The sequence below is a fragment of the Leptidea sinapis genome, chromosome 3 (assembly GCF_905404315.1).
Source record: "Leptidea sinapis chromosome 3, ilLepSina1.1, whole genome shotgun sequence".
Classification (NCBI taxonomy): Eukaryota; Metazoa; Arthropoda; class Insecta; order Lepidoptera; family Pieridae; genus Leptidea; species Leptidea sinapis.
The window spans coordinates 3,609,272-3,629,223 of record NC_066267.1 but is presented as its reverse complement, the minus strand read 5'-3'; the positions used below and the strand labels follow the sequence as shown (position 1 = coordinate 3,629,223).

Genomic DNA, 19,952 nt, shown 5'->3' with positions numbered 1-19,952 from the left:
GCTCGCACGGAACGCGTTCGCGAGGTCGCGGGTTCGAGTCCCAGAGAGTCCATTCATAATTTTGTTTTTACAATTTATTTGTGTAATTAATCCCAGAATTGAGGGTTATCACATTAAGTAAATAACAAATTGTTTAGATTTTAAATAGCGACGTCATCTCAAGTAAATTTCTTAATATGCAAATATTGGGGTTGAGCAGGTTGTCAATTGTAAAATAGATCCTGTAGATGAAGCCACAACCTGAGAGTTGAACAAAGCATACAAGACTTAGAACGTTTGGCTCAGTTGAAAGAGCGCTTGCACAGAACGCGAGAGGTCGCGGGTTCGAGTTCCGCATCGTTCATAAATTTTATTTTTAAAATTTTATGTGTGTATTTTAAGTCAAGAACTTCTTATTGCTACGTGTTGAATACTAATCTTATCCAGTAATCTGTTAATCATATTAAAAATGGATAACTTTTGTAAAACATTCACCACCACACTCAACTGTCCAAATGTAAATAAAACTTATTAAAATTATATTAATACAAATATAGAATTGTAAGTTTATACCGAGCACTTTGATTAATTAACATCCAATATTTTAATGAACCAATTTCATTAGTGATGTTGGATTTTAATTACTTAACTTGATTACATAAAACTGTGCTATGAACTTTAATTTATATAAATATCATGTAAGATATCACGTAGTTTATTAGAGAATGTATTAAAGCCTTGTAATAAAAAGAATTAGAATTTTGATTATCAAACTAATAATGGAATCATAATTTAATGATTATTGATTGATTGGCGAATAGGCTTAGTTCTGCAGACATTTAACTGACATAGATACGGCGCGACTAATTTACTTTAGTTATTTTCATAGTATTATGTCCTATGGTATATTGTTAAGGCGACACTAAATGCCAGCGACCTTGAGCGATATGAGTTCACGGCTTCCGGCCCGCCATCTATGTAACAAAGCCAATATTTTCAAAATTCTTGGGTGGAAAACAGTTTATATGCTTACAATCCTCGTTATTCACTACTAGTCTAAATAAATGAACCTACACAAAAAAGTACAAGTTATAAGAATAACTTTTCTGAGACAAGTACCGAAAAAATGCGTCACGCCATTCAAAAAACTTGTTAAACTTCAAAGAAAAGTGGTAGTTCAAAAAGGCTCGGCAGTGTTAACTATAACCGACAGCAAGCATTTGCAACCTACAAATAAGACTTAAGGATATGTGTAACAGGAATAAGTAGTGTTCATAGCTCGAAATGCTATACTTTCACCACAAAACTTGTCTAAAAACACCATGTTTTCGTGTTTTCTACTTGCTCTTCGCCTTAAGGGGCAGCTCATATTTATACCATCTTAGTGCTGCAGAAGAGGGCTATTCGCGCTATTTATAACCTAGGTCCTAAACAATCACTTAGAGAAAATTATAAAGAAATAAAGATTTTTACTGTTGCATCTCAATATATTCTTGATGATGTTCTAAATTTTCGTAAGCACATTAAGGAATTTGCTAAAAACTGTGACAATCATAATGTTAACAAGAAGAACAATAATAAACTTGCCTACTACTCGGTTAAGTCGAGTTAGAAAGTCTTTTATTGGCTGATGTATATGCTTTTACAATATGATTCCAGATAATGTACACAAAACAAATTTGTTACGAAATTTAAAAGAATTGTTAAAAAACGATTGTGTGGGAAAGGTTACTATAACATAAGTTATTTTCCTAATTATACCACTGATTGGGAATTAATCGGACACCCTCAGGTTCTTCGTCCATCCTCAGCAATCCATATTATTATAAAAAAAAGCCCGCTAAGTTTCTTGCGCCCGTTATTGTCAGGTCTGGCGCAGTCTATTTTGAATGGGTTTTTGACGTTCAATAAGTGATTTTTAATGTTATTCTGAATAAAAATATTTGAATTTGAATAACATATTCCTGTTTTTTTTTTGAATAATAGTTATCACAAGAATGGTTCAGCGAACTTAAATATCAACGAAACTCAACGGTATTTTATCAATTACCTATTGCATAATAGAGTAACTCAATACAGTCCATTCTTTTTTGTTTATATTTATACATAATTTGAGTATAGCAAAGGATTTACATCACACTTACAAACAGCAAAATATTAATACATTACTAGTAGTAAATGGTTAATATTACTTTGAAACTCTATTGAATATTGCAACTAACCATTTCATAACCTTTTCTAGCTCAAGTAGCATTGGAAGTCGATATTGAGTTTTTATTTGCTAATATCACTTCTAAACTTAGAAGAATTCCTCTAAATATTTGCCTTTGATCTTCAATGTTCAAAGTTACTCCAATACTGCTTTGACGGAAATTCGTAGACTTTGCAAAACTATTGTTGAAATATGTTGGCCTATTTTCCTTCAATTTGTTTAGAATTTCAATAGCATTTCTGAACGAAATGAATATATCTGTTATCTGTCTAAGGACATGTTCATATAATATTTATTCAATTTATGGAACAAGAATTTATGGAACCTTATCTGCGATACTATAAAATGTCTGGCATTCTAAAATCACACGTTTATTTATTTTTGTTATTGGATAATCTACAGCTGAACACTTTACAATAGATATAGGATAAAGTAACAGAAAACCATTTACAGATTTTCACGAGTAGCTAGGTAAAAATATAAAACAAGAACAATGTGAGTATAGTATGTATGTATGTATTGTACGTGTCGAACAAGGCTAAAAAGAATATTAAACAAATAAATATTGTGTTTGAAATAAAAGATAATTTAAACTAGTAACAATTAAATTTTATACGTATGAAGCGTGAAAAAGCTGTTCAATTAATAAAACAGAGGAAAACTAAAACTGAACTTCCGGAACGATTGTCAATTTCCAACCAATAGCAAATAAATCCTCGTTTGTTTCAGATGGCGAGGAAGCGAGTTGAATCGAATTGATAGCCAGCGTAGCGGTAAATCAAAAATGAAAATGAAAACATGACGAAATATGTTTCCACTCGGACATATTCGGAACCCAAATGCGATGATTAAACATGACTGGAATAATAAACATAGGAAACGTAGTTTAGTGTTTTATAATTTAATTATTATTGTAATATTACTATCATTTCAAAGTGCTAATTCTAATACAACAAATATGAATAGAAATGATAACAGAGGACAAGATTCTGATGAATACGATACAGACAGTGAAACTTATAAAGTCAATTTTCAAAATCCATATTATAGCAGTGAAGATCTGCTAAGCAAATTTCATGGACATGAAAATAGTTATAGTAATTATGGTGATTACAAACGGTATTACTTAAATCCATCTAATCCAATTCCTAAATCTAAAGTTAAGTTTAAGATAAGCAGTAGGATAGTCCAGACAAAATATGGGAAGCTGCAGGGCATAGTTTTGGGAATGGATGAGCACAGGTTTTTGAGTCCTCTGGAAGTATTTTTAGGAGTGCCGTACGCAACACCTCCTGTGGGGTCCAACCGGTAAGTGATAATTTTTTATCAATAATATATTTCTTAATTCTGAATAAACTCGAAGATAACACCACGATTTTTATTTTTCAGCGCAGTAGGTTTTATTTAATAAATATTTGATAAGCTACCAAAACAGTAGTTTTAAATTTAATGTGCATTGTTTTTTATTTGCTAACTGGTCTGGCTAAAAATATTGTTAGAACATAAAACCCTCTAATTTTTGTATTTATTCAAAATTTTTACTCATTTATAATTTAGGAAATTTGGCCATTTCACATATTTTATTCGAGGTTAATATTAAATCAAAATAGCGCCTTGCAATAAGTTAATATAGAGTCCTCTGCCGAAAACCATTAGAAATTGAGTCAGCCGCGTGATGTTAGAAAAAAAAGGCTGTTGTGAATGCTGTAAAAGCCAGAATTCACTGATATCCTATAAGGAAACAAATTTATTGCAATTGATTCATCCCCCTTGGACTCTTTTTTATATCATCAAAGAAAACCAGAAGCTGGAGGCTTAACGTCTATATACAGAACGTAACCTCAATTATCCTTACAGTTAAAGAAAGCGACTCGATTGAAATTCTCGTTTTTAATGCGCAGCCGCGCTACAAGTGCTTCGACTATTAAGAAATAAAATTGATGAAATAATATTTTTTTAGTCGGGTCGAAATAATTAGTACTTATACTAAGGCCAGCTAGACGAGATAAAGAATGTAAATAAACGGATCGTTACCGAGTAGCATTGCACTAGCGAGCGATCGGAGAAATGGCGACAGTTGGTCGGTGACAGCTGTCATCGCGTGTTTCATGGTACAAAGCAGTCAGCCTACTGCAGTTGTCAACATTTGGTCAACCATTTTGTGAACAAGTTCATTCCCCTTTGGATTGCGTTCGTAGTGATACGTGTTTTTCGTTTCCGTATTCACTTAGTTTTTTTTTATTATTAATCCATCCTGCTAGTTTTCTTCTTGATTTTTGCTGTTTCGTTTTTTTCGTTTCCGTATTCATTTAGTTTTTTTATTATTTATCTAAATAAACGGACAGTTACTGAGTTACATATCAATAGCGAGAGATTATTATTTCCATTGCTATAACTCGTACGCAGAAATGGCGACAGTTGGTCGGTGACAGCTGTCATCGCGTGTTTCATGGTACAAAGCAGTCAGCCTACTGCAGTTGTCAACATTTGGTCAACCATTTTGTGAACAAGTTCATTCCCCTTTGGATTGCGTTCGTAGTGATACGTGTTTTTCGTTTCCGTATTCACTTAGTTTTTTTTTATTATTAATCCATCCTGCTAGTTTTCTTCTTGATTTTTGCCGTTTCGTTTTTTTCGTTTCCGTATTCATTTAGTTTTTTTATTATTTATCTAAATAAACGGACAGTTACTGAGTTAAATATAAATAGCGAGAGATTATTATTTCCATTGCTATAACTCGTACGCAGAAATGGCGACAGTTGGTCGGTGACAGCTGTCATTGCGTGTTTCGTGGTACAAAAAAGCAGTCAGCCTACTGCAGTTGTCAACAACATGGTCAGCGATTTTGTGAACAAGTTTATTTCCGTTTGGATTGCGTTCATAGTGATTTGTGTTTTTCGTTTCCGTATTCACTTAGTTTTTTTTATTATTAATCTAAATAAACGGACAGTTACTGAGTTACATATCAATAGCGAGCGATTACTATTATATCCCTATAACTCGTACGTAGAAATGGCGACAGTTGGTCGGTAACAGATGTCATTGCGTGTTTCATGCAATACAAAAAAGCAGTCAGCCTACTGTAGTTGTCAACATTTGGTCAACCATTTTGTGAACAAGTTCATTCCCGTTTGGATTGCGTTCGTAGTGATACGTGTTCTTCGTTTCCGTATTCACTTAGTTTTTTTTTTATTAATCGTAGTTAAGAGTAGTTTTTGATTTTTATTTTTGAATCACAGCCTAGCAGCTCTAGACAACCTTTGAAATATTGATTTATATTTATATCATTCTTTTCAATATTCAAAGATGTCGATGAAAATGTTTATAGACCCTGAAACTTTGTTAACATTCTTTATCACGTCTTGTTGGCCTTTACTATAGACATATATTTATTATATAGGTATATTATATTTTTGAATAATAAATAGAGAATTTACCTTTTCACTAAACAAAGTCGCAATCGTATAAATTTTTGTTGAATAACGAGTTTTTGAAGACTGGCTGTTATCTAGTCTGCATCTCAACCCCTGAGACTACAACTTATAGTCAGTTTTAGACATGGCCAACTCTAAGCAACACGCCAACACTGATTCGCTGAATTCTGATACTTCCCAAAGAAACAGTGCGTTAATACATACATTCGTGACGAGAAAAATAATGGCGCAAGCCGTACAATTTTTGCAGATAAAAGCAAAGATACTCCTTTCAAAAAGAATTATTTTCTATATACGAGTATATAGAATTATATTCTATACTGAGACTTCAAGAAATAAATACTATAAAAAATTTAAATTTTAAATTTATCCCCACTCTGCTTCTTGACTCTCTAGTCTTACGGCCGTTCCCAATATACTATCTACAAATAGAGATAAATTACTATCTTCTACTGTCAGTAATTAGCTGTTAATAATCTGAAGCTGTCCCAATATACCCGATAAGTAATTCTTATAGCCTTATGTTGGGACGCGTGAATTGCAATTTCCATACAAACTTCTATCCCTGGTAAGCTATACGTCGTCCCATTGACAGACAGCGTGTACGATTAATTTACCGTCGATAAGTTTATTGGGACAGAAACGTCAACGATAGTTACTTACGTTATTTTATCTCAAGTAAGAGATAGACTGAATGTTGGGAACATCCGTTAGTCGATGAGCGGACCCAGTAATACGGATTCACATTAAGTAAAGAGGCCCTTGCCCTAGCTTGTAATTTTATTCCACAAGTAAATAAAAGTATTTTTAAGTATTTTATTTTACATAGAGATGAATTAAGATAGTATTACATAATAAAAAATAAAAAATGGATTTTTAATTTGTAACAGAACTTACGGCCAGACTAGAAAATATTATATTGTCTTCATTTTTCTTTGTCTGTAACACAAGAAAATCTTTACTTCTGTAATAACGTTGACCTATTAAAGGACAGTTCATATAGTGTTTTCTGTGATTAAAGTGAGTGTTAATAGTTATTTATGCAACTGTTGTGTAATAAGGGGTATTAAAACACGAATGTGGATTTATCACACGAGGCGAAGCCGAGTGATAATAGTATCACATGAGTGTTTTAATACCTAATTATCAACAGTTGCATACAAGACTTTATCTACACCCAGAATATGAATCCTATAAAAGATTCTGTAACAGTTAGCTTACTGCTAATATTAAAACACCAGTCCTAGTAGTAACCTAATATCATTCATTACTGATTATATATAAATAAAATAATTATTAATGAAACAATTACTTATTTTAATAGTAATTTACATTTTGTATAGTGCAATAATTAAAATTCACTCGAATATAACGTTCTTTTGCAGCGTTTAAAATGAATCGCTTATTTTTTGTAAACAAAACAATAAAAACATCGAAGATTCGATAGAGAAGGGGATTCGAATAACCTACTTTTTTTTACGGCGCGCGACGTTCTGGGAGTGTGGAGCGCGCGTAAACGAAAATGTTCTTTTTTTGAAATTCATACAGATACCACGCATCGAGCAATAAGAATGTGGCTGTATGTTGAAACCCTTTGCGCATGAAGGCATAAAAAAAACATAGGAGTGTTGTTATGAAATTCAGTACAATGTTACAACACTCTTTTGGGTGATGTAATGGTTATTAGAACATTGGGTGTTTTAATGTTGGCAATAAACTGTTTCAGAATCTTTAATAGAGGATTTAAAGCATGGGTGTAGATAAACATTTAAATAAAACACTTTTAAAGAATTATAAGGGCATGTAATTGTAATCTTGTTACTAATTCTTGTAGCCTTCATAAGGTACATAATAGCTTTAAAGGTAAATGTAAACACTTTAATAATAAAGTCCTAGCCACTGTTCAGGCATTATCTTTAAATAAACTTAAATGTTTTATTAAAAAATTGCTCTGTCGTAAATCCTACTACTCCACAGCTGAATATCTAAGTGATCGGAGAGCCTGGCACTAGATTATGATTATTTTATTGTTATTACAATCCTAGTAGTAACCTATGACAGTACAATATTGTATATTTTTATTAAAAAGAGTGCAAAAAAAGAATGCTGGAAGAGTTTCTTGCGCCGCTATTTTCTCTCAGACCGCCAGTTTGCATGCCTTATGGGTTAGGATAAGAGCACCTGTTAATTGTAAGCCAACAACATCTTATTATTACTATATCTTGCAAATAAAGATGATTTGATTTGTTTCCGAAGCGGTAGTAGTATCTAGTATATTAGAAATGACATCAAAAAGAATTCTAAAGGAATCAATTTTGAGAAAATAAATGCCTTTTATGCCTTCTAACTGTGTTTTTACATTAGATTTTTGCGTAAAATGTCAAGACCTTTCCAGATCTAGTTTTCAGGGGGACACAGGGTAAAAACACAGTTGCTATTACACGCGTTTCAATTCTTTAAAACAGTTTTATTTAAATGGAACAGTAAATTTTATTCACTTCTTCTGTAAGTAGTAAATATAATGGCAGTAACTTTTTTAGGTTTAGCCCAACCAGAACACCTTCGCCATGGGATGGAGTGCGTGTATCTGATCGTCCAGGTCCAGCTTGTCCACAGAAACTTCCCAATTTTGAAGATGAAAGGGTTCTGTTAGAGAAAATGCCTAAAGGCAGATTAGAATATTTAAAAAGACTGATGCCTTATGTTAAGAAACAAAGTGAAGATTGTCTTTATTTAAATATATTTGCACCATTACAAAGTAAGTATCTAACATTATCTTTTGTTATTTGGTAGAGTTCTCGTCTGATTGTGGCAGTGACGTGGGGCGGATCGTTCCCTTCCCTAAAGTATGGTCAGTAAAAATAACGGGTGCTGCTTGTGGTGGATGAAAGATCCAATCACCGGGAAATCTGATTTAAGTTTTTTAAATCTTTAATTTTTTTTTTTTTTAAATAAAAATTATTATATATTTTTTATTATGTAATAGCTAATAAAATGCGTGGATTGATGCATCTGTTGTATTGTACTCTTAGTATGTACTCAATAACTAACTATGTTTTTACTTATTAATTTACATTTTTTTGACTTACTCCTGTAAGGCATTTAGTAATTGAATTTTACGTATTTTGTTGCATACCACTTTGCATATTATATTGTAATATAAATGATTTGTAAAATTAAATTGAAAATAAGAATTTGTAATACCATTCTGTTTTGAAAAGAGCAACCATTGAGTTTCTTGCTCGTTCTTCTCTAAGGAAATCTGCCTTCCGAACGAGCTGTATGAAAAAATTACATATTTCAAGTGTAATGCAATTTACCTACGAAATAAAAAAAAAATTTTTCTTTGTTTGAAAAGTAATTAACTATGTAATTTTAATAAAATGAATTATTTATTTTTTAAACTTCACTAACTGTCTGAATTAACTCCATCTCTAGGTATAAAAGAGATTCTCTTTGGTCGGTGAAGGAAACCAATCAAAACAAATTATTCTTTTTTCCCACAAACCTTATAAATAACTTGTTACTTTGACGAAGTGCCCTTAATTATTAATACTTATCTTAATATTTAGTTATGTTTACTTAGTAGTCAGTTAATAATTTTTTCCACATATAATACATAATATCCACAATTTGTTTCAGATGTACTAAATACAAAGACTGTAAAACACTGTAAAGACTGTAAGAAAAACTGTAAAAAATACAAGACCATAGTGTCTTCCCCTAGAGACACTAGAAATAGTGCTAGTGGATACTTTTATCTTTTTCTCTGCGTAGTAAATTAAGTTAAAATTAAAATTGCTTATTAGCCTAAAGCCAGATTTTAATTAAATGATAAAACTTAGGTTTTTGTCATAGCAGAAAAAAAACGTAAAAACAATCGCCACTAATTATCACGTCCGCGAATATTGTTAGTGTCCCACCAGTCTAAATAAAATAAACTAAATCTAAACACAAAACAGGGTAAAGTTTAATTAAGTCAGATGCATTTTCAAATAAAACTCAGGCCGTGAAATCTAACGTTTGCGTAAAATAAAATATATTGTGAAATAAATCGAACCTTTCATGAATTTATTAAAAATGCATAAAGCTATCGTTTTGTACATTTTTTAAAATAACGAATAACGATATTTAAATTAGGAAGACTTTATTTACAAACACCTATTACCAATTGTAATTTAAAGGAATGGATATAATGTTATTAGCAACATTGATTTAATTTGTCAAAATATCGGCAGTACTTGATCACTTGTAAGTATTTATATTGGACTAGCTGACCCGGCAGACTTCTTACTGCCTGCCATCGATAAATAAAATACCTAAACTTGTGTATAAAATAAACTTATATCAAACAAAAGGAATCCTTTTTTATGAAAACAAATAAAAAATGCGTACTAAGCATTTTTTATTTTTATTTTAATGAAATTTTATAATTATTTTCGATTAATTACACACGATATTACTTACTTATAATACAGAGTTTTTAATACTGGCAATTTATAGGGTTTTATATATATTATATTTGATATTGACAGACACATACAGTTATGATACAGTCTCTTAATCAATTCAAAGCTTTCTGATAAACTTTTTCTTTTGTTTTGTTGGTGCGGTTAGGTTCAGAAATTTTATTTGTGGACAAAACTCAAGATTTATCAATCTGCGAAAAATAATCTGATATATAATTAACTACTGTAGTTAATCTACGTATTACATTTGCCTCCTGAGGAAGTCAGAATGATTTAAAAATTCTAATTAGTTATTCATATTAAACTATTACTTTAATTTGATTTCGGAACGGGGTATGGCAGAAGAAGCATAAAAGCAGAATTAACGCAGTTGAGATGCGATCACTGCGTAGTATGTGTGGGGTAAGACTGACTGATAGAATTCCGTATGCGGTAATACGAGCGCGCTGTGGTTTGAAAGAGGATGTTGTGACAAGGACTGAAAAAGGAATGCTTAAATGGTTTGGACACGTGGAGCGAATGAGTGAAGAAAGAATGACGCATCAAATATATAAGGCAAGTGTGTGTGGGCAAGCCAGTCGCGGGAGACCTCGTAGAACATTCGTCGATAAAATTGGGGACGTTTTGAGAAAAGGAGAGGTCCGAAGCACCCGCAACCGGCGAGCATGTATGAAAAGAGTAATGAATGTAGAGGAAGCGCGTGAGGTTTGTAAGGATAGAAGCAAATGGCATTCTATTGTCTCTGCCTACCCCGACGGGAACAAGGCGTGAGTATGTGTGTGTGTGTGTGTGTGTGATTTCGGAACGACGGAAGACATATTTTATTTAATTCCGAGCATTTTCACATTTATTCAACCCTTTTAAACCTTTTCTGGACTTCCACAAATAATTTAAGACCAAAATTAGCCAAATCGGTCCAGCCGTTCTCGAGTTTTAGCGAGACTAACGAACAGCAATTCATTTTTAAATAGATAATGAATAATTAAAATACATCAACCAAAAGCAATAAAATAGCAACCTACATTTGGAGATTATTAGATTTGACATTAATTATTAATTGTACAAGTTTATACCATGAGAAAATTATTCTCGTTGCAGTGGTAAAATTACTATACGTTATTTTATACGTATAATAAAGAAAATAAGAAAAATCATTCATAAGGAAGTCGTGAACAGTCTTTTTGCTTTCAATAGTAATTTTCATTATTATAACAATAGAAATAAGAGATTACTAAATACTTATTCTAGTAGACTTCATAAGACACATAATAGCTATAATGGTAAATCTATACACTTTTATAATAAAGTACCAGCCACTGTTCCGGCATTATCTAAAAATAAATTTAAATGATTTATTAAAACGTTGTGGCTCTATCGTAAACGAAGGACAGCCTGGGACTAGATTATGATAATTTTGTAAAAATAACAATGACAGTACAATATTGTATACCTTTATTAAAAAGAGCGCACATGCTGGGAGAGTTTCTTGCACCACTTCTTCTCTCGCAGAGCGCCATTTGTTCCCGAAGCGGTAGTAGTATTATAAGTGACATCAAAAAGAACTCTAAAGGAATCTTGAGAAAATAAATGCCTTTAATTTAAAGTGAATATGCAGAATGAATATAGTTGTAGTAATAAAGAATTTATTGACTATCTTAAATGATACATTGAATTGTGTGCAGTAGATGTCTGTTTAATAATAATTAGAATTGTCCCATCAGATATCGAATGAACCAATTTTATTAAATGAGCTATAATTACCTCGCTTTCGAAGCGCGTATTCTGGAAATGTTTTCATTTGCAGTTGATTATATTTATAGTCAACTCAAATAAGCATTTAGTTCTTAATTTGTTTTCAATATTCTATCTACTTCGTGAGTTATATTATTCTTCTTATGCTTCTTCTCAACAGAAGCAGCTTTATGAATCGACAGTAAAGATGAAATGACTGAATGAAATTCAATTCAAAGTATTTTGTTATGAAACTACCGATTTTGATAAAAACAACTTGACTTTGCTAGAACTTTAGATTAAGGATTGGTCTCCGTTGCGCTCCAATTAGATTAGACCGCAGGCGTATTCGCAAAGTGCGGCCACTAATAACTACGCTAATGGGCGTATTCGAGCCAGTCTCGAACAATGTATGACGTTAACGTGCCACATGTCTGTTAAACTTTGCTAATAATTAAAACTAAAATGCCAGCTTATGTAGTAAAATTTTGTAAAAATAATACTACAAGAAGTAAGAAAGACACTCGAATCACATATCTTCAGTAGATATTTTGTATTTTATTAAGTTTAATGTAAAATAACACGGCGTAAAAAAGGTAAAGAATTTGAAAGTCAAGATGCCACGCACATAAGCATCTTTACAAATAACCAATACACACTACAATATAAAGTAGCCATATTAAAAAAGCTATTGTTCTTAGGTAGTACGGTATCTAGTTGGAAGGTAACGGTGACCAACCGTTAATGTTAGGATAGAATTTAAAACAGTGTCTAAGGTTGGACGATCTAGTGTTAGCTTTTAAAACTTTCAAAATTCAACCGAATTGTTTATTTTAAAGATTTTTTTTAATTTTAGAATAATTCAATGGCTAATAGTCAACATTGATATATTGTTATACTAATTTTTTGACTTTATTTCAGTGGATGATATCAAACTAGCACTGCCGGTATTAGTCTACATTCATGGTGATGGTTACTCAAGTAGCTCAGGAAGCCCCTACGATGGTGCTGTGATAGCCAGCTACACGGATCTCATAGTTGTTACCCTCAACTACAGATTGGGGGTCTTGGGTATGTGTTTTTTTTAATTAAAGGATTATTGTTAACTATTCATTGAACCGCTGCTTTAAAATTCTTTGTTTCAAAACTGGGCTTGCCAAGTATTAATTTTCGATCCTCAACTTTTTTTAGCAATTAAGTAAACTTTTAACAGGAACTTCCGTACGTCTTTCTATTAGTGGACCTTATCTATATATAGATTAATTTGACAGCTCAAATTTAGAGTATGCATTAGGTGCTATTGCTGCTATAATAATAATAAATATCATGATGTAGAATGCCAAGATGGCTGCCACGATGGCTGCCACGAATATATATTTCATAGAGATATTCCAAAAGAAATTAAAAAAAATACATAGTGTTTTATCTTGTACGATTGTACGGAGCCCTTAACGTACTACTGTAGCTCACACTTTACCGATTTTATGGTTAGGAGGTCAAACGTTCGGGCTACCTTTTTTTTGTGACAGTAAGGGACGAGACGAGCAGGAAGTTCAGCTGATAGAAATTGATACGCCCTGCCTATTACAATGAAGTGTCGTTCGGGACTCTTGAAAAACCCAATAATTCTGAGCGGCAGTACAAATGTGCTCGTCACCTTGACACATAAGATGTTAAGTCTCACTTGCCAAGTAATTTTACTAGCTACGGCACCCTTCGATCCGAAACACAGTAATGCTTACATTACTGCTTCGCGGCAGAAATAGGTGCCGTTATGGTACCCATAATCTAGCCGGCATCCTGTGCAAAGGATCCTCCCACTGGTACTGAAACCTTATGGTAAGTGATTATCAGTTGATGGTATGTTCCAAAAGTTCTGGGCTAAAATTTCTGTCTGATATCCACTGCTATTATACGCTGGATTTTCTAGTGAGAGTGGTATGAAATTGGCTTAGTCAGCTAATTCTTGAATTTCATATTAAGAACCTAGCATCTTACGTAGCATAAATAAATTGAAAAGATACCTTAAAATCAAAAACAAAAGTGATAAATTTAAATAAGTTACATACTTTCCTATAAGATATTATAGTATCCATACATATTTTATATACTTTATAAAATTCACCTTCTTAAAACGTAAACTTTATGTATATAAATGCGCCATAACCTATATATAACACAGGGAACTAAAGGTTTATATTAACTCATAGTTATTAAGATAGTTGTATGAAACTGTTTGTTCCTTATATTAATAAATAAAAATAAAAAAAATTATGGTATTCACGGTCCTGGAATGTTCCTAATGTTAAAAAACTTCATTCATGTGCCAAATCTACGAGGAATAATGCCATTGTGATTGTTATTTTCGATACTTTATAGTATGATGGATATATTGCTATTTAATAGCAATCATAATTTTCGAGAAGCCATGTAAGCATTTGCGTGTTAGAAAAAAAAAATTAAAAAACGTGTTGTAACTGACACAAAGCCTTATTATTGAAACGTTAGCGGGACGCCAGCTTAGCAAAAAGCTTTAAGAAAAAAGGGATTTCATCGATTGTATGAAACGTGCAGTCATTGATAGATTGACAGATGATGGACATAATCTTCTAAAAAACGGAGAAATCCGAAATCCACTACGTTTTTAAGCTACTGGTCGCTTTCTAACTAAGGCGGATTATACTTGGCCGCCATACTATTGTAATCACTATCTCAAACTTATGTCAAATCACTGCACGTTTCATATTACACTTAATTTCAATTTTTACTCAGGCAGTCCCCCCTCTTATAACGTAGTTACTAACATCCTCATGCAAATGCAAAGCATGCAAACCTTGCAGACGATACTTTTGATTGGTGACTTATGACATCTGCCTGAAACTGACGTAATTATGACGTCACTTAAATGGTAGCATGTCCCTTTACTTCACACGGGGATTATTTATTGATTTATTTTGTTTAAAAAAACTTACAGTTATTTTAAATAACATAATATAAATATAATACATAATAAACATCACACTAGCCGAAATAGTTTCTAACGACGTTTGATACGCAGTGAAAGTCTTACTACAAGGTAATTAAAATTTTGTTACATAATTTGAAAATATATTGACAAAATTTAACGATATGAAAATAACCATGAGAAAAAAAATATTTAACAGGAGATACAAAATTATAAATTACATCGAAAAATGTCTATTTGATTATGGCAGTTCATATGTGTTTTGCAAGCTCTGAGCAGAAATCTTTTTCTAGAATAATTAGTTCTAAAGATTGACACTAAGTAATTAACAATCAAAGGAAGTAATTAACAATCAAAGGAAGTAATTAACAATCAAAGGAAGTAATTAACAATCAAAGGCAGTAATTTGTTATCTAAATTGAAAAGAGAGAATCTGAGATATACTCAGTAAAAACTGCTTATTTTTTATTAGATGAATATTTTCATTTCAAAATATGACAATTTTTTTAGTAATATATAAATATTACTGATACTAATAAAATAAATATAATGTGATAGTGTAAAATTTTAATTTAATTCATATTAATGTAACTAATCATTAAGTAATGTATAATGTAATTTTTAGCACGCCATAAATTATATGGCAAACATGTACTTTATAATATTTATGTAACATCAATCTAACATGTTTATGCAAATAAAAACTTTGACCTTTGACTGACAATATTTGGTTGAGAGAGATGTTAAACTAAATTATTTATTGCAATAAAATTGTCATAGAACTAACCTACGTAATTACATATACGTGGACACCACGTATAATTAGTCATGTATTAATCAGATTTCTGGAGAAATCTCACAAAATGTCATTAACATTACATCAACATTAGTAAGTGCAGTTAACTCGCATAAAAATTTATTAATTTCATCTTTCACATTAATAATTCATAAAATTGATGATTTATCTAATCAAATTTAAAGCCAAGATACTTCTGCGGTATCAGTTGAGTTGGCATTGATCCCAATCGCACAAAGTGTTCTATTCTCAGCTCTATCGATCCTATCGTCACAAAGCCAGGTTATATTACTTGTCTTTCTAGTTCATCGGAACCCGACTTAAAGGTCATCTCAAAGATGTAACACCGAAATTATCTGTGCTGGTATTATCAAAAGCATAATATAATATTTACTACTGATAACAACCAGCGGAATTCAATTTACCGTTATCCACATTTCGCCATTCAATGTTTTATTGGATTCAACATCTCTTACCATTTCAGAATTGTTTTTATTTAGATCTGAAATTGTAAAACCGTCAATTAAATTTACTTTATCTCGTTTTATAATAAAAACCCTATAGGTACTTATATTATTATTTTATATATATTAACTGTAATCTGTAGTACTCTTAATAATTCGATTTGGTTAGTAAATACTATATTCCAAGATATTGTATTTTCAGATAGACCTTTAATGTCTATAAAGATATAACCCATTTGTGAGCCTATTCAAAATACTAAGATTAGCCGCTTAGAATAAATTTTATATTCCTAACTAGATTAAGGATTGCTGCCCTCCAACTAGATATCGCACTACCTAAGAATAATAGCTTTTTTATCACGGCAACTAAATTAGATGCTTGTGTGCGTGGCATCTTGACACTGAATGGCATCTTTAAAATTTAATAACATACGTGTTATTTTATATTGAAATAAATAAAACACAAAATACTTACTGATGATATGTGATCCCAGTGTCTTTCTTATTTCTTGTAGTATTATTATTACAAAGTTTTACTACGCAATCCAGCATTTTAGTTCCAATTATTAGCAAAGTTTAACAGGACATGTGGTACGTCAAAGTCACACATTGTTCGAGAATGGGTCGAATACGACCACTTGGGCGTAGTATTAGGTGCCGCATTTTGCGACTACGTCTGCGGTCTCTTTGCGACCAATTGTTAATGTAAGGTCTTCATTTAAGTATTTGAGCATGATAATTGTTAAACATGTATATAAGAGATTATTACCTATTGTTCCATTATGTTAAAAAGTTGTATTCGTAATTCTTTATTTTACTTTTTATATTACGTTTGTGTGAAAAATAAAACCTTTGAAAGAATTAAATCGACAAAGGAAAGTTTTTCTTTCTTGTGTTATCTTTTTGTTATATTCTTTTCCCTTCATTATTTTACTAACGGCAAACTTTGAACGTCTTAATATTAATGAGCAAAACTTTAACAATAATTTTATTTCGTTTTGAATTTCATTACTAAGTTTCACTAGCAACTTTAATGGTTTACAGTGCCATGTTTTGTTGAAATCATTGTCGTAATAAACTAAATGAGAAAATATTACCATAATTTATTTTAAAGTTTCTCACTGCATTTAGGAATATATTTTATGTTCAAAAATAATAACTGGTTAGTTAAAGAGAATTATGGTATCAATAATCAAGAAAGCCTGTTAACATATTAATTAAGTTAACTATACTATTATAAATTTATATTCAAGTTAATTTTCAAAAAAATATTTTAAAAGATGAGTTTTAAAGTGTTTTTAGTTATGCCTGTAGCTATTCCCGAACATGAAGATTTTTCTAATGTAATAACCATCTTTTGTTAGATTGAAGTAAAAAAACACATAACAAAAGGTAAGGATTTTCTGCATGTAAAATTTTAAGAACTATAAGATATTTCTAGGTTTCCTAAATGCAAATCCTGCACCGCACTTGAAGGCGCGTGTCGCCAATTATGGTCTAATGGATCAAATAGCTGCTTTGCACTGGGTACAGCAAAACGTTGCATTATTTGGAGGTGATCCAACTAACATCACTCTAGTTGGACACGGTTCGGGTGCTGCCTGCATCAACTTTCTCATGATATCTCCAACTGTGATGCCAGGTATTTTTCTCACTAGAGTGTAAAATTTTGGCTTATCTGCATGCGAAGTGTTGCCAAGAGATAACTAGGTATTGATCTTTATATAACTGAAGTATTAGAGTTAGAAAGACAATTTTAGTAAGTTACTCTAGGTATAGAAATAACTCCTTTTTTGCCTTGCATGCAACTGGCGATAGGAGTGCGAGAAGTTTTGTATTGTACCTGTGCTGTTTGTTATATTAATATTATGTTAGATCTAAAAATCATAAACGTGTTTTGTGGCCTATTATTAGCTCGAATTAATTATGTTTGTCTATTACTTATATGAACGCACAATTAGCTGTTAGCTTACTTAAAAATATTAAAATAAAAATAATTTCAGTGTACTTAATTTGTTATTCTACTTGGTATGATGTGTTATACGTACAGTTTTACATTTATTTCCTAGTTAGATTATGAATTAAACGCAACAACGCACTGTACCTGAGCACCTTAATACTAATAATATTGACACACTCTTACACAAATTATCTTGCTCCAAACTAGGTATAGCCTGTACTATGGGTACAATACAACGATATATTTAATACAATATACTTACTTATACATACATAAATACAAATAAACATCCATGACTCGGAACAAACATTCATATTCATCATATAAATGATTGCACTTCATAGATCCTAACCGCTTTTTAATTTTATTTTAATGTTGCTGCCATATTTTTTTGTGATAAAGATAATATACTTCATTCAATTATTTCTTATTTACGTGTTAGTTGTGATTCAATTATTGAAATATAATAATGCGAAAAGTATACCAATGGAACGGATAAATGTAATTTTAAAATTTGTCGATTAAATAATCTTGTTATTATTTGTATGATAGTTAGCATTTTCATTAATTATATTCATTTATCGTATTATATTTATATCATAAGTTATATGAGAATTGATTATATTAAAATTTTAAACATTTTCAAACACAATTAAGAATATTATTAATATTATTGATGATTTCAGGGTTATTTCATCGAGCTGTATTATTGTCAGGATCTGCACTAAGCTCGTGGGCAATAGTAAATGATCCAGTATACTATTCCATTAAATTAGCAAAACATATGAATTGCTCAATACCAGAAGACCTAGTGAAAGACCATGAAACTATAGTTGACTGCTTACGAGAAGCACCAATAGAAGAACTCTTATCAACAGACATATCATCACCTAACTTTTTGACTGCTTTCGGGCCATCAATAGATGGCGTTGTAATCAAAACAGATTTTGCAAAAGATTTCTTGACGGTACACGCATCGGGAGACTTCCCCAGTTTTGGACCACTCAATAACATGTTACCAAATGTAAGGAAGCGAAGTGATAATGGCAGGAGGCTGTTCCAAAACAAATATGATTTATTATTCGGCGTCGTCACATGTGAAGCGTTATGGAAATTTTCTGCCAGCGATGTTCAGAACGGAATTGAGCCGGATAAGCGTGATAGAATGTTAAGGTAATCTAATATCCTAAAAATATCGTAACTTTCTTTATTATGGTTACAAGAAAGAGTGTCATTGTTAGTTGTACCCGTAATTCATTTATTTATGAATGATTAACCGCGTGCGAGTGCGTAGGAAACATATGATATTAAAAATTAGTTATGACGAAACAATAGACAGACATACCTGAGATTTATTTTTATTTTTATGAAAATATGGAACGAGACGAGCAGGACGTTCAGCTGATGGTAACTGATACGCCCTGCTCATTACAATGCAGTGCCACTCAGGAATCTTGAAAAATCCAAAAATTCTGAGCGGCATCACAATTGCGCTCGATACCTGATATTCCGTGGAAGATATGGTCTGCAGCTGGGGTCCCCGCTAATCCTCTAGGAACTCCTGGTGCTAAGTTGTGTGTGCGCTCGCGCGTTTGGTGAATGAATTCGGTACACCGAGTACTTTAAGTTTGATTCCATGCAAATAGGCCGTTGACCACTGATGAATTATTAAAGAATATGTGTGCGAGTATACCTATACTCGGTGACAATTGATTATTAACCGGCGTGAGATTTAATTGGCATTAGATTAGCCAATCAGATACCAATGCGTCTGTTGTGTATAGGTATCTCTTTATAGAAACAAGTTGTAATTTTTTGTGTCCTGTTAACAGGAACTATCTACACTATAGTTTACCATAACAAAAAATTACAACATGAATAATAAAAATGAATATTCAACTGCCATTATAAAACTCATATCAGACAGGAGAAACAACTATAA

General features: G+C 31.7%; 1 protein-coding gene across 2 annotated transcripts in view; it reads left to right on the top strand.

Annotated features, from left to right (window-relative positions):
* LOC126979384 (neuroligin-4, Y-linked-like) overlaps nucleotides 1–19,952 on the top strand; it is a 125,356-nt gene that overhangs the window by 86,459 nt on the left and 18,945 nt on the right. For both annotated transcript variants that reach the window (XM_050828655.1, XM_050828654.1), the window contains exons 2-6: nucleotides 2,921–3,499; nucleotides 8,166–8,383; nucleotides 12,747–12,896; nucleotides 17,492–17,692; nucleotides 18,697–19,183. In XM_050828655.1, coding sequence (XP_050684612.1) covers nucleotides 3,000–3,499; nucleotides 8,166–8,383; nucleotides 12,747–12,896; nucleotides 17,492–17,692; nucleotides 18,697–19,183 — 1,556 coding nt within the window. In that variant the 5' untranslated portion in view covers nucleotides 2,921–2,999. The remainder of the gene's footprint in view (nucleotides 1–2,920; nucleotides 3,500–8,165; nucleotides 8,384–12,746; nucleotides 12,897–17,491; nucleotides 17,693–18,696; nucleotides 19,184–19,952) is intronic.